At 44.9% G+C, this 15,626-nt stretch overlaps 1 protein-coding gene across 1 annotated transcript in view; it reads left to right on the forward strand.

The window, feature by feature from the left end:
• Positions 1 to 14,601, forward strand: part of ITIH6 (inter-alpha-trypsin inhibitor heavy chain family member 6) — a 29,670-nt gene extending 15,069 nt beyond the window's left edge. Inside the window, exons 7-13 of the mRNA XM_019669242.1 lie at positions 5,065 to 5,236; positions 5,973 to 8,045; positions 9,900 to 9,992; positions 11,053 to 11,088; positions 11,273 to 11,386; positions 12,376 to 12,753; positions 13,670 to 14,601. Coding sequence (XP_019524787.1) covers positions 5,065 to 5,236; positions 5,973 to 8,045; positions 9,900 to 9,992; positions 11,053 to 11,088; positions 11,273 to 11,386; positions 12,376 to 12,753; positions 13,670 to 13,881 — 3,078 coding nt within the window. The 3' untranslated portion in view covers positions 13,882 to 14,601. The remainder of the gene's footprint in view (positions 1 to 5,064; positions 5,237 to 5,972; positions 8,046 to 9,899; positions 9,993 to 11,052; positions 11,089 to 11,272; positions 11,387 to 12,375; positions 12,754 to 13,669) is intronic.
• The last annotated feature ends 1,025 nt before the right edge of the window (positions 14,602 to 15,626 follow it).

Below are 15,626 nucleotides of genomic sequence, written 5' to 3' on the forward strand. Positions count from 1 at the left end.
GGAAGTATTAAAAACTACCTCCCTCTAGTCTTTGGTGTAGAAGAAGGGATATACCCAACTCCAAACCTTTCTAGCCTTCCCATCTCATCTGTGGTGGTAAAAAGCTGAGGAACACTTGCGAAGGTCATATTCCAGGAGCACAGGTACCCTAAAAGACTGAGACCTAATGATATAATTATGGAATGCTTCCCCTCCTCCACACATTACCACCACATCAACTAAGCTCCTATATAACAAGGAGAGGTTTCAGCTGAAAGAACTGGAAGCCTACACTCTATTTAAGAAAGACTCTTTAGGGAAACCCAAGGCAACAGAGGAGACAATAATAGGGACCTTATACAAAATTTTAGCTTCTGACACTTGCAATTGCAGCAACCAGAAAACACAATTTAACTCTTAGCCAGATAAATATAAAACCTCACATTAAAGGCCACTTACCTCACTTCCTTTTACCTGATACATCCTGTCTGGCTTTCAACAAAAACTTACAAGACATAATAAAAGTAAAAACACAGTCTAAAGATGTAAATCAAGCATCAGAATCAGACTGACACATTAGAATTATCAGAGTGGGAATTTTAAATAACTGATTAATTTGCTAAGGATTCTAGTGGGGAAAGTGGACAACATGCAAGAACAGATGGGTAATGTAAGCAGAGATGGATACCCTAAGAAAATTATAAACAAATGCTATAAATATAAAACACTGTAATAGAAATGAAAATGCCTTTGATGGGCTCATTAGGATGCTGAACATGGACTCAATGAGCTTGAAGATATGTCAATAGAAACTTCCCAACCTGAAAAGCAAAGAGAAAAAAAGAATGGAAAAAAAAGGAATATCCAAGAACTGTGTACTATTACAAAAGTATAACGTATGTGTAATGGGAACACCAGAAAAAGAAAGACAGAAAGTAACAAAAAAATATTTGAAGGAATAATAGATACAAATTTTCCAAAATAAATGCCAGCCAGTAAACCATAGGTTCAGGAAGCTCAGAGAACACTAAGCAGGAGAAATACCAAATAATCCATAGATAGGCACATCCTATTCAAACTGTAGAAAATCAAGACAAAAAAGAAAATCCTGGAAAAAAGAAAGCCCATAGAAAATAACACTTTACTTATAGAAGAACAAGGATAAGGATTACATACAACTGCTCTTGAGAAACAGTTCAAACAAAAAGAGTGGAGTGAAATATTTAAAGTGTTCAAAGAAAAAAAAACACTAGCCTACAATTCTGTATACAGCAACATTGTTTTTCCAAAGTGAAAGCGAAATAAAGACCTATTAGCCAAAGAAAAATTGAGGGAATTATCACCAGTAGACCTGCTTCTCACAGGTAAATGTTAGAAAAAGTTCTTTAGAGAAAAGAAAAATGGTATAGCTCAGATACTTGAAGCTACATGATGAAAGGAAGAGTGTTAGGGAAGGAATAAATGAAGGTAAAACAAAATATTTTTTAATTAATTGAGCTAACAAATAACAGTTTGTTCAAAATTATAATAGCAACAATGTATCCAGTGGATATAGCTTATTGATAAATGAAATTAATGACAGCAATGGCATAAGGGACAGGAAGGAGGAATTGGGAATACTGTTACAAGGTGCAGATGTTCCTTGACTTACGATGAAGTTATGTACCTGATAAACCCAACAAAAATTGAAAATATCATAAGTCAGAAATGCATGTAATATACCTAATGTACCAAACATTATATAGCCTACTTGCTCAGAACACTTACATTAGCCTACATTTGGGCAATTATCTTGAGTTTCATTTCAAGAGTAATTGCTTTCCTCATCTTCTTCTCACCAGAAACAGGATACATAGATGGATGTCTCGTGACATGATGGGATGTGAAATTATAAAACACAATATCCAAAAAATGCTGGCAACACAGTATACTGTGGACTATCTGTTATTTACCCTCATGGTTGCATAGCTGAGTGGGAGCTGCAGCTCACTGCCACAACCAAGCATCACGAGAAACTATTGGCCCTCATATCGCTAATCCAGGAAAAGATCAAAATTCAAAATTCAGAGTATGGTTTTTACTGAATGAATATAGATTTGCACCATTGTTAAGTCAAACCATCATAAGTCAGGGACTGTCTGTACTTGCACTACACATGAAGTTGCATAGTGTAATTTGAAAGTGAACTTGCGTTAGTTGTAAAGGCATATTGTAAACTCTAGGACAACTACTAAGAAAAAAGTTTTGAATATAATACATATGCTAAGAGATAAGAGAAAGCAGGGTCATATAAAACACTCAATTGAAAGCAGTGAAGGCAGAAAAAGAGTGGAAGACAAAAAAGAGAACAAGGACAATGAATAGAAAACAATTTAAATATGGCAAATATTAATCCATATCAGTAATCACTTTAACAATAAATGGCCTAAATACACAAATTAAAAGATTGAGACTGTCAGTGTTGATTAAAAAACAAAACAAAAACAAACAAAAAAGACCCAACTATATGCTATATACCAAAAAATTTTTTAAATATAAAGACACAGATAAATTAAAAGTCATATATTCACAGGATGTAAAGTACAGCATAGGGAATACAGTTAATGGTATTGTAACAGTTATATACGATGTCAGGGTGGTAGTAATTGGGGGGTTATTACTTTGTGAAGGGTGTAAATGTCTAACTATTACATAGCTTTGTACACCTGAAACTAATAAAAAAAATAAATTTTTAAAAAAGTAATAGGATGGAAAACAAGATGTACCATGCTAACAATAATCAAAAGAAAGCTGGAGCAGCCTTCCTTTAATTTCAAACAAAATAGGCTTCAGAGCAAGTGAATGATCATGGATAAAGAGGTGCATTGCATAATAATAAAAGAGTCAATTCTCCAAGAAAATATAGGAATCCTTACTGTGTGTGCACCTAACAATTGAGCGTCAAAATACATGAGGCAAAAACTGATAGAATGAATGTAAAGGAGAAATAGATGAATCCACTATAATAGAGACCAACTCCCCTCTATCAGAAATGGACAGATCCAGCAGGCAGGATATCATTAAGGACATAGCTGAACTAAACAGCCCCACCAGTCTATTAGATCTAATTGCCATCTACACAATACTTCATCCAACAGTAGCATAATACATATTCGTCTCAAGTTCACATGGAACATTTGCCAAAACAGACTATGTATAGTGTGAGCCAGAAAACACACCTTAACAAATTTAAAAGAATATAAATCATACAAAGTATGTTCTCAAACCAAATGAAATTAAATTAGAAATCAATAGCAGAAAGATAGTGGAAAATATCTCAAAATAATAGGAGATTAAACAACATATTTCTAAAAATATAATCTGACCCTGATTAGCAAGAGTCTCAGAAAAGGCCATCCTCTAGGTCTTAGCCCTCTCAGCAGAAACAAGAATATGGAGCTCACGCCCTATCCCAGAACGTGTGATCTCTCCCCTGAGTTCATTCTATGGCAGGAAGGACTCTGGTCCACTTAGGAGCATTTAAGTCATCATCTTCTATTAGTTCAAGATGTAGAAAAAGGTGGACCACAAGTGTACTTCCTGGGTTTTCTGAAACCCATACCAGTATAAAAGGTGGAAGGTATAATATTGTGCTTAAAGTCGCTGGATTTAATACCTCCAAAATATAGATTTGAATCCCTGGTCCATCAAGGATTAGGTGTGTGACCCTTGAGCAAGTCCCTCCACCCCTCTGCGCCTCAGTGTAATCCCTGTAAAATGGGGATAATATTAGTATCTTCCTCATTGTGTTGCTGTGAGGATTAAATGAGCTGATGCATCTAAAGTATTTAGCACAGTGCCTGGAACATAGCAAGTGTCCTATAAATGGTACCTAATACTAGAACCTACATACCTGAAAATCCTATGTGCCTAGCCCAGGGGTCAGCAAACTGCGGCTCACAAGCCACATGCGTCTCTTTGGGTACATACGTACATGTGACTCTGAAGTAAAATTGAAAATGAAAATAAAACTATCATAGTTTCATTTATAAATTTGTTAAAGGATATTATTCACATAATGGTGATTTCATTTGTTTTATGGCTCTCGAATAATTTTACATTGTTGTGAGGGACAGGATTGGTTCTTCTGTCTCAAAAGTTTGCCGACCCCTGGCCTAGCCCTATGCTAAGTACTATCATGGAGAAGGGAGCCAAGAGGAAGAAGCATTCTATTGAGAGCTCAATATCGGGATGGAGAATGAAAATATTTTACATAAGACAGTCAGTGAAAAGTCTGAGACAGGGAATGTCTGGGTGAGAAGGGCATGGGTCAGAATAGGCAATAAAAGAAGGACTTCCCGGAGAAGGGGCAACTGAAGGAGCAGTGAAGATATAAAAAAGTAAAGGAGAAGTGGGAAGATCTGCTATCTAAAGGACACAACAAGAGCACAGTTGTGGAGACAAAATGGAATCTGGGTTATCTGGGGGCTGGTGAAAAGACCAGCCTGGAAGAAACAAAGGGTGAGGTAGAGGAACAGAATAACTGGAAAAGAATTAAAGAAAGTCATTGAAAATTAGGTATAAAGACCTGGAATCATAAAGCTCTTAAATTTTAGGGTCCTGAAATCATTGAATCCTGGGTCATGGGATCCAGGAACCATAGAACATATGAATCCTAGCACTCTGAAAGCATAGAGCTTGAATCTTCCAGACCACCACTGTCCAACAGAACTTGATCATGGAAATGCTCTAAAATTCTGAGGTTTCCAATAGCCACTGGCCCACCTATGGTTATTGAACACTTGAAATGTGGCTACTGCAAATAAAGAAAAAAATTTTTTCTTTGATTTTAATTAACTTACATTTATATTTAAATAGCTCCAGGTAGCTAGAAGCTACCATTGGACAATGCATGTCTGGGCTTTGGGCCATAGAGCCTACAGAGCATTTTCACCTGAGAATCCTAGACTGACAGAGTGCTGGAGTCGGAGAGTCTTAAAACCACATAACACTTAGACCTTAGTACCTTGTATATAAAGAGGCTTTTAGTCTTGAGCAAGACCTCAAGTCTTGATCCATCTACTTCACTTTCTCCATATCCCACAGACTAAAAAAGCCATGGATGTGATCCTTGGTGACCTGCGGGCCAACGACTACTTCAACATCATCTCCTTTTCTGACACGGTTAGTGTCTGGAAAGCTGGAGGCTCCATCCAGGCCACCATCCAGAATGTCCACAGTGCCAAGGACTACCTGGGCCACCTGGAAGCTGATGGTTGTAAGTGTCAGAGCTACCTACCCCGATGGGCAGGCTGAGGTGATGTGGGAAATTCTTGAAAGGTTCCTTCATTCCCCCATCTACCTCACCTCTCACAATGCCTGAAATATCACTATTACGTTTTACGCAAATACATGCCTTCCATTTCCCTTTTCCTGGTGGAAAGAGCACAGCTGATTCCCCATGTATTTTAGGGCACATTCCTCTTTGGACCAGTTTCCTCCTCTTTAAAGTACATACTTAGAAGAATTTGCTAAGGCTTTTTAAAATCAATAATCTGGATATTTATTTCTATGCATTTGAGCAAGTTGCTGCCCTGATTCTGGCTTTTGATCAATCCTCTCTCAATTACTGAAGTCTCCCCACCACCACCACCTCCTCCTGTCAGCAGCCCTTTCTTTCCCTGTAGCATGGAGGTGGGGATGCTATCACTGGGGAGCTGCCAATCTGACTAGTGAGTGATACATCCCCCAAGGAAACAGGCAAAGCACAGTCTGATCCAGGGAGTGATAGAAGCCAAGAACGTATGGGCCCCACTCTCAGATCTCAGAGAGCCTCTGTGTGTGTGTGTGGTGGTGGTGGTGGGGGGGACTTGGGAAGGATAAGCCGCAGAAACAGTCTAAGCAAAGATGAGGAGATATGACTGAGCCTGGGGGATTGGTGAGGTGCCCAGGGTGTCTGCAGTGGGGGTAGAAGTAACTAGAAAAGATGGTCTCACAGTCTGCTCCCCAATTAGGGACCGACATCAACGCAGCTCTGCTGGCAGCTGCTTCAGTGCTGAACCATAGCAACCCGGAGCCTGGGAGGGGCTCCAGTGTGTGGAGGATCCCTCTCATCATCTTCCTGACAGATGGGGAGCCCACAGCCGGCGTGACGACCCCCAGTGTGATCCTCTCCAACGTCCGTCAGGCGCTGGGCAACAGGGTGTCCCTTTTCAGCTTGGCCTTTGGGGATGACGCTGACTTCCCACTGCTGCGTTGCCTGTCCCTGGAGAACCGGGGAGCAGCCCGGCGCATATATGAGGACACCGATGCAGCTCTACAGCTGGAGGGCCTCTATGAGGAGATTTCCATGCCTGTACTGGCAGACGTGCGTCTGGACTACCTGGGTGGCTTGGTTGGGGCCTCGCCTTGGGCCCTTTTCCCCAACTACTTCGGTGGCTCAGAGCTGGTGGTGGCAGGCCTGGTGCGGCCAGGTGAACAGGAACTGGGCGTCCACCTGGCCGCCCGTGGCCCCAAGGACCAGCTTCTTGTGGCCCGCCACAGTGAGGTGGCCACCAACAGCAGCCAGAAGGCCTTTGGTTGCCCAGGTGAGCCAGCCCCCAGTGTAGCTCACTTCATCCGCCGCCTCTGGGCCTATGTCACCATTGGAGAACTGCTGGAGGCACGCTTCCGAGCCCATGACACCACCACTCGCCACCTGTTAGCTGCCAAAATCCTCAACCTGTCTCTTGAATACAACTTTGTCACACCTCTTACTTCACTGGTCATGGTGCAGCCCAAGGAGGCCAGTGAAGAGGCCAGGAGACAGACTTCTACCACATCTGGACCAGGAACCATTGTGCCCTCATCCACCAGCAAGCATGGCCCAGGGGCAGGCGCAGCCCAGCCAGCCTTGGTGTCCAAGGTCTCTCCCAAATCAAGGCTTGTGAAACCAAAGTTCTACTTATCCTCAACTACTCCTGCCTCTACAAAGAAGATGACCAGTTCCAAAGAGGTGGAACCACTGGGTCAGAGCCCTAGTACCCTATCCACCCCAGGACACACAAGGCCCAAAATTCCAGCACAACATGATTCTGGCACCTTGGCTCAGCCAACTCTCAGGACAAAATCTGCTGCCTTTGTGCCCTCAAATTCCAGTGCCCTATTACTTCTGAAGCCCAGCACTCTATCACACCAGATTCCTGCTACCCTATTACCCATGAATTCCAAGACACAAGTCCCACCTCTGAATCTTGGCACTCCATCCAAGCCCAAAGCTGGCACTATGAAACATGTCATTCCACTGCATTCCAAATCTGGTGCTCCATCATCACAACCTAAACTGGATGCCTCATCATACCCCCAACCTGGGGCACTCACATCACAGCCACCCAAAAATCTGCCATTGCCCAGGCCTAGAGTCTCCACACTTCAGATCTCCAAATACCCACCACACAACAGACCTAGGGTCCCTGCTCCTAAGAACCCAAACAACCGGTCACCTCCTAGACCTGGGATCCTCTTACCTAAGACCCTTAAAGTCCCATCACCTCTTAAACCTAGTGTTCCACCTCAACAAACTTCCCCAAGCTTATCACTTTCCAAACCTAGGACTCCAACCCCCAATAAACACAACATCCTATTACCCTCCAGACCTGCCAAACCCAGGCCCCCACCTCCTCAGAGCCTAAGCACATTCCCAAGCACAATCTCAAATCCTACAACTTCCAGAAGTAACATGATCACCTCTGTCCTTGGAGAACCACCCCCTACTCCTTTTCATCCCACCCTGCCCTCTCTGCTGCCCCCTGGAAAGCTCCAGCATGAGCATGACCTGCTGCCAGGGCCCCAAAGCACCAGGCAAATTCTGGGACCATCCGTGTCAAGAGTCCCAACAATGGGTCTACCCAATAGCTCCAGGCCAATGCCAGAAGGCAGCCCCCCAAACCTGCCAGTCTTGCTGCCTTCTAGCACCCTCCCTGAGACAGTCAGCCTGCTCCTTCTCCCTGAGGAGCTAGAGCTTCTGTCTGAGTCAATGGTCGAGTCCAAGTTTGTGGAGTCCTTGAACCCACCAGCTTTCTATACCTTCCTCACTCCTGATGAAGATGGTAAGTGCCATGGGCAAGAGGTAAAGACACAAGGGGGAGGTATAAATGGAGAGCACCAGAAACTGGGAGTGTAGAAGGCTTATGCAGATTCAGGTGATGGTACAGCTGCTTGTGTGCTTGCTTTGAGACTTTGAATCAGCTACTTAGCTTCTCTGGGCCTCAGTTCATTGGCGCAGAATTAGAGGCCCTGGGCGAGGAGGGATATTAATTAAGACTGGGAAGGCTGAACAGAAACAACCTGGTCAAGCTGTGGCTTTGACAATTGCTTCATTGGACAAGAGAACGGCTTGTGCTTCCCAAGCAGGGGAGGAATGTGGGGTTATAAATGGGAGTATCGATGGGCAAGGCAGGTCTGATTGGTTCTTTTGTGCTCTGTGAACAGCACTGTTTAATGAAAAGGGCATAAAAAATTAGGGAATATGATTGCAATTATCTTTAAATTTCCCAAAGACTGTGAAATAACAAGTGAACATGTTTGAGCTCTTCCTATGTGCAGCTAATACTCTGCATATTGTACTTGTAGTCCCTCATTTAATCCTCACAAGAAACAATTAATATGTGCATTTTGCACATGGAGAAATTGAAGCATACAGAGAGGTGAAGTAACTTGCTCCATGTCACACAGCTAGTGAGAGAGTTGAACCTGTATAACCCAGTCCCAGACTGAATGTGCTTCACCATTCCGCTATTCTGCCTTCCTGAGAGGAGTGACATTTCCTGGGTGACATTGTAGGGCAGGATTGGAACCAGTTGAGCGTGGCAGTAAGTCACAGGGATACAAATTTGGGTATGATATCCTCAACGTGCCCCTCTCCCTCACCACCACCCCAATATTCCATCCATGTTCAATTCCTGACAGTGTTGCCTCTAATATATTTGCAAAATGCACCCACTTCTCACCACCTCAACTGTCACTATCACAGGTCAGGCTACCTTTGTGTCTCACCTAAAAAACTGTTCCTGACTTCTCATTGGTCTCCCTGCTTCCTCTCTTGAAAGGATCTCTTGGCCATTCTCCTCCATCAAATAAAGGGATCTTTTAAAAACATAGATTACTTCATGTCCTCTCTCTACTTAACTCCCAACGGGTTTCCCTTCCTTCACACCTAGAATAAAGTCCAAAGTCATCTCGATGGCCTGCAAGGCCCATCATGATCTGCCCTCTATCCCATACCTCTCTGATCTCACCATCTCCCACTCACTCTCTGAACTCTAGCCCCACTGCTCTCCTCTCTCGTGCTTCAATGGGCCCTGCCCCCACTCCTGCTTCTACTCAGGGACTGCTTTCAAGCTGTTCCCTCTGCTTGGTAGCCTCTCTGACCTGCCTTGCCCTACCCCCTTCCTACCACCTTCATCTCTTCCACTGCCACTGACACTCTAGCTCATGACTTAGATCTCAGCTCAGATGTCCTTCCCATCCACCCCCACCACCCCAGACTACATCAAGTATATGTAACTCCCTCAGTAACTCTGTTATTTTTTTCTTATAGCATTTATCATCATTGGTAGTTACGCTTTCATTCATGTCTGTCTCTTGGACTAAAATATGAGCTTCATCAGGTCAGAAATCATGATTGCCTTTTTCACCACTATATCCCTGATGCCTAAACAGTGCTTGAATGAATGAATGGATGAATGCATAAATGCTATGAGGAAGAGTTTTGAACATAACTAAGCTTGAAAGACTAGGGAGCTGTGGAGAGCATAAGGTCCCAGTCTTGGCAAGATACAGGTCACATGGGGTTGCCAATGAGGACTCTCCTGGCCATAAGGAAGGTATGCCCTTTGGTAGGCCCAGGGCATCTTTGCCGTGGGACTGTGAAAGATTTCTCTAATTTCTCTTGTGCTTGGCAGGAAATCCAGATTGGGAAGGCAATTCTGAAGAGATCCTGGGAGGAGCTAGAGGCAGCACGGACTCTCAGGGAAGTTCTGTGGAGCTAGTAAAAGGTGAACAAGAAACTCCCCTGACAAAGACTGCTAAGCTTTCATTTCCATTTAATTAGAATTCTCACAGATATATTGTGTGAGCCTAGAGAAGAGGCAAGACAATGTATTAATTTTCCATTACTGAATAACAAATTACCACAAAACTTAGTAGCTTAAAGCAACACCTATTAATTATCTCACAGTTCTGTAGGTCAGAGGTCAGGACATGTGTTAGTTGGATTCTCTGCTTAGGGTCTCACAAGACTGGAATCAAGGTGTCTGTCAGACTGAGTTCTTGTCCTCTCCCATGCCCATTCAGGGTATTGGCAAAATTCAGTTCTTTGAGTCTATAGGACTGCGATACTTTATGCTCCTGGCTGTTGGCTGGCAGTCATTCTCTACTTCTAGAGGCCACCTGGGCCATTTTCAGGACCTAGAGGTCTTCTGCATTCTTTGCCACATGGCCCCTTCTATATTCAAAGACAGCCATGGAGAATCTCCCTCATGTCAAATCTTTCTCACACTTCAAATCTCTCTGACTTCTCTGATCCAGATTTAAAGGGTTTGTGTGATTAGGTCAGGCCCAACTGAATAATCTTCCTATTTTAAGGTCAACTGTGCCACATAATATAACCTATTTATGGGAGTGACATCTCATCATAGCATAGTCTTGGGGATTTTACAGGGTGTGTTCATTTGGGAATCTTGGGGGTCATCTTAGAATTCTATCTACTGCAGGCAGAGAGTAAGAGAAAACAGAATTTGAGTTGACCTGGAAGTATAACTAGAAATTGATTCTTGGTAGATAAGGAAAAGGAAAACATTCTAGGTGGCAGGGAAACAGAAGGAACGGGCCACTAGCAAGAGAAGGCAGGACACTCATAGTCAGTTCAGTTGGGCTGAAGCGTAAAGAGAATACTGGAGAGCTAGGCAGGTGCTAGATTCCAGAAAAGACCTAAATGCTGAGCTCAGAAATTTGGCCCTTATCTGGGAGAAGGTAACTCAGAAGCCAGGGTGTCCCAGAGTCCTGGGAATGTGATAGATCAGTCCCCTTACCAACACAGTTCCCTCTCCTTTGCAGGCATGTTGCCAAGCATCTTCACCTTTTCATCGTCAGGTAAGCCAGCCGCTCTCACTGTACTGTTTGAGTATAGGACAGCTTGTGCACTGGGACTGGGGCTGGGCTCTCTCTCTGGGGAAATACACAGGGTTTCCTACCTTCCCCTCCTCTCGCCTGCCCTCTTTTCTCCTCCCATTCCTTCTAGGGCCATAACTTCAGAATTTCATTTCCTGCCTTGCAGTAGATGGGGATCCCCATTTTGTGGTCCGCATCCCACACTCAGAAGAGAGGATCTGCTTCACACTGGATGGGCGCCCAGGGGACCTGCTACAGCTCATCAATGACCCAAAGGCAGGTGAGAGCCCCAAGGACTCCACCTTATATGTCAACACAGCCAGATATACTCATATCAACACCCCCAGACATTTGTGGACTAATACAAACATACAACAGTGCACATCACTAATACACAAGTAAACACCTAGACAAATGAAAGCACACATGAATATACTCAAGCACCAAGACACTCACAGACAGACAGACAGACACAAACACACATACACACACACACACACACACACCAAGGCATACAGTAAAGTCACACAAATATAGTACACCCAGACACATGTATTTGACAATCTCCACACCCACACACAGTGACATACAAATATGCACCCAGATACACAGTGACACACAATGTGTGCCCAGATATACACAATGGCACATACATCAACACACTCAGACATACATGCACTAATACCCCAGGTTCATCCCAATACCCAGGAATTCAACACATACACAGGCACACATATTCTGCTACTCTAGACATATGAAACACACCAGTGCACACAGTACTCACCATGGCACCCCCAGATGCATCACACTGATACCCCCAGATACACATCAGTATCTGCCAACATACCACCAGACACATACGACATAAACTATTCACCAAGACATATAACACAACATATCCAGAGACACACAGAAACATACAACAAAAAAAATACTCCAACACAGTACCTTCTGCAAATATGCAGTACACTGATAGGCCCAGGGATACTCATGTGGACATAATCAACACACACATTTACACACTCAAAGGCAAACACATGCAAACAGCCCCACTGGGGTGAGTATGCACACACATACATATATGCCTACACACTGCATAGGAAGGAGCAGCTAGACGGGCTGTGGTAGAAGCACTTTCCCCAGGAGCTTGCTCTCTAACCACAAATCTGACCCCTGGGCCCTAAGTCCTCACCCCTTCCTGTGCTGTGAGTGACCATGTAAATGGCCATGTGAAGCCCATGCTCCAGGCATGCACTCTCCTCCCTCCAGGGCTGCATGTGCGTGGACAACTGCTTGGGGCACCACCAAGGCCAGGCCATGAGGACCAGATCCGCACCTACTTCCAGTTCATCACAGTCACTACAGACAAACCACAGGCCTACACGATCAACATCACCCGCACTTCCATCTCTGTGCGAGGCGAGGGTACCTTGCTTCTGTCCTGGGACCAGCCTGCTCTGCTAAGGAGGTCCCAGCTGGAGCTCCGTGTGGCTGCTAAAGCCCGCCTCATCCTCCGCCTTGGGCCCCACCTCGAGTTCCTAGTCCTCCGGCACTGCTATAGGCACCCCAGCACCCTGCAACTACCCCACCTGGGATTCTATGTGGTCAATGGCTCAGGCCTCAGCCCCTTGGCCCGTGGCCTGCTGGGTAAGTTCTGCTGAGGCTGATAGGGGCCAGGGAGAACCAATCCCAAGAGACACCCTGCCAGGGTGAAAAGCCAGTGAGCCCCTGGCACCCTGTCCCCCCAAACCACAAAGAGGAATCACAGCCAAGCTCTGCCTTTGGGAAGCTCCTGGTCTAGGGAGAAGACAGACCCAGAAATAGATAGTGATCACGGGAGTTATTAGTGCTGGATAGAAAGCAGCCTGGGGTGCTGGAGGAACCCAGGGTGGAGTACCTCGCCCAGCCTTGGAGCTCAAGAAAGATCTCCTGGAGGAAAGAAACACACAGTCTGAAAGGCTGAGCAAAAGTGGTGGAGGAAAGGAATGGAGGTTAGAGGAGATGGAGCTGGAGTGGTCAGAGTCGAATGCCAGGACAAAGACTTTGGCTTTATTTTGAAGACATTGGGGAGCCATGGAAGGTTATAAGCAGGGGAAAGACACAGTTAGATCTGGGTATAACAAATATCCTTCTGGAGGCTTCTGTGAATGGGCATTACAGAAAGTCAGACAGTAGGTCAGGAGACACTGGCAGAACCTGAGACAGAAGCCTACACAAGTGATGGGCAGTGATGATGGGTTGAACAGATATTTGTACATCCACTGGGTCTCCCCACTCCTCCCCTGTCCTTCCCTCCAATCTTCCCTGTCATCGCCTACAAGCCTGACTGTCCCCCTTCTGCTGGCATCTCATCCACCTTGGCTCCTTACTTCCTTGCTACAGTCCTGTCCCATCTGGCTCTTCCACATTTCCCACAATGCCCAGCCTCTTCCCTCCTTCAGGCCTTTGCTGCCTCTCATCCCTCCCACTTTTACTTCTAGGTTTCCCACTTTAGGCTCCTCTCAGAGCTCTCACTGGGGACTCAGGTCTCTGCCCTGACTGGTGCTGCATCTTCCTCCCTCAGGGCAGTTCCAGTATGCAGACATCCGACTGGTGGCAGGGTCTACGGGGCCATGCCTACGGACCCAAAAAGGCCCAGATGTGCCTGTGGTTCTAGGCAAGAAGCTGCTGAAGTACTCACCAAGGATGCTGCCCCGCTGGGCTTCCTGCTGGCTAGTGAAACGCTCTCATGTACAGCAGCTGCTGGGCCACCCCTACCTTGCCTATGTCCTGTGATGGCACCTGAACCCCACAGCCAGGAGACCTGAGTTTAGGAGACTCAGAAGCCAGGGCATGAGGTGAGCCAGGAGCAAAGACCTAAGGACATGAAGACACACACAGGGAAAGACACACTCCCACATGCACAAAGTGACACATCTAAGGACACACAAACATATACAGACATGCAGACCTATAGACCTACAGACTTAGGGACTCCTACCTACTCACAGTCCTTCCTATCTCCAGTCTCTACTCTCTTCAATCTGTATTCCACACCAGCTTTAGAGGTGACTTTCTTAAAACCAAAAACTGAGTCACCAGTCCTGCTCACAACCTTCTCTGGCTCCCATGGCATATTTAAGGCTCTTGGAGTTCCTGTAACAAGCCATACTGTCTCCCACCCCTGGGCCTTTGCATGTGCTTTCCCTTCTGCATGAGACTCTCTTCTTTATCTTCATGTAGGTCAATTTTACCCATCCTTCAAGTCTTAGCTGTCATCTCCCCTAGAAGGCCTTCCCTTATCCTTCTCCCTAGATTGAGTTCAGTTCCATTCTGTGTTGCCATAGCCCACCCCACCCCATCCAAGCTCACAGCATTTATCATACTATGTAGTAATTATCTGTTTACTTGTCTGGATCCCTGACAGACTGTGAGCTCTTTGAGGGCAAGGAACTTTTCTGAATTATCTATGTATCCCCAGTGCATGGCACATAATAGGTGCTTAGTAAATATTTGCTAAATGAATGAATAAAAAGGAACCTATGACACAGCAGTAGACATGCACATATACATACTCACAACCAAAGACACAGGATCACACACAGAAAGACTGCAACAAGAACACAGACATGGATAAGGAAATAGTGTGATAGAGACATTCAGAAACATGAAGCATAAGGATATGAAAACAAAGAGAATTGATGTAGGGACATATAGGCATACAAAGAGGGGGGCAAGGAGCCAGAGTGATAGCATCAGGGACATAACCCCAGAGAAACAGATGTTCTCTTGCTGGGCTTCTGTATCCCCATTTTGAGGTACATTTTGAGATTTATCCCTGTTACAGACAAAGAGGCAGGGAGACAAAAACAAGGTTACCAGAAGACAGACACACAATGACTATTGTGAAGACACTGAGACATAAAAACATACAAACCAAGAGACAGATATGCAGAGATCCAGATACAGGAGGAGAGGGGTTAAGACACACAGTGACATATAGAGACACAGAGGTAACCAGGGAGACATCAGTCAGGACCATAGTCCAAAACACCAAGAACAGAGAACTAGAAACACAAAGACATACTGACATGCTGACTTGCAGGCATGGGGTGGAAGATGAGAGGAAAACACAGAGACACAGGGGCAGAGGCCTACAAATATGTAGAAACAGATGTTACACAGGCCCAGACTTGGTGACAAAGACCTAAGGACACAGTCACATGCAGAGTAATACATTAAGAGTGAGACAGGAAGACAGACTTATACATTCAGAGATCCAGTGAAAAAGACATGGGGATGGAGACACATGAACAGTGACAAACACTGGCAAAGAGATAGGGGTCAGGCCATGTAACAAAGGCATAAAGACAGGCAAGTGGATTCCCATATAATCGAGACATTGTGACACAGCGACACAGACAGAGGAATTTAGAGACAGAGATCCTAGAACAAGTAGAAATGGGGATGTGAACCCACAAATACAGTCATACGGATAGATGTAGGGACAGAAACACAGGGACATGTCTGGTAGGCTCAAG

This window comes from Hipposideros armiger, unplaced genomic scaffold (assembly GCF_001890085.2).
Source record: "Hipposideros armiger isolate ML-2016 unplaced genomic scaffold, ASM189008v1 scaffold_551, whole genome shotgun sequence".
In the NCBI taxonomy this organism is placed as follows: domain Eukaryota; kingdom Metazoa; phylum Chordata; class Mammalia; order Chiroptera; family Hipposideridae; genus Hipposideros; species Hipposideros armiger.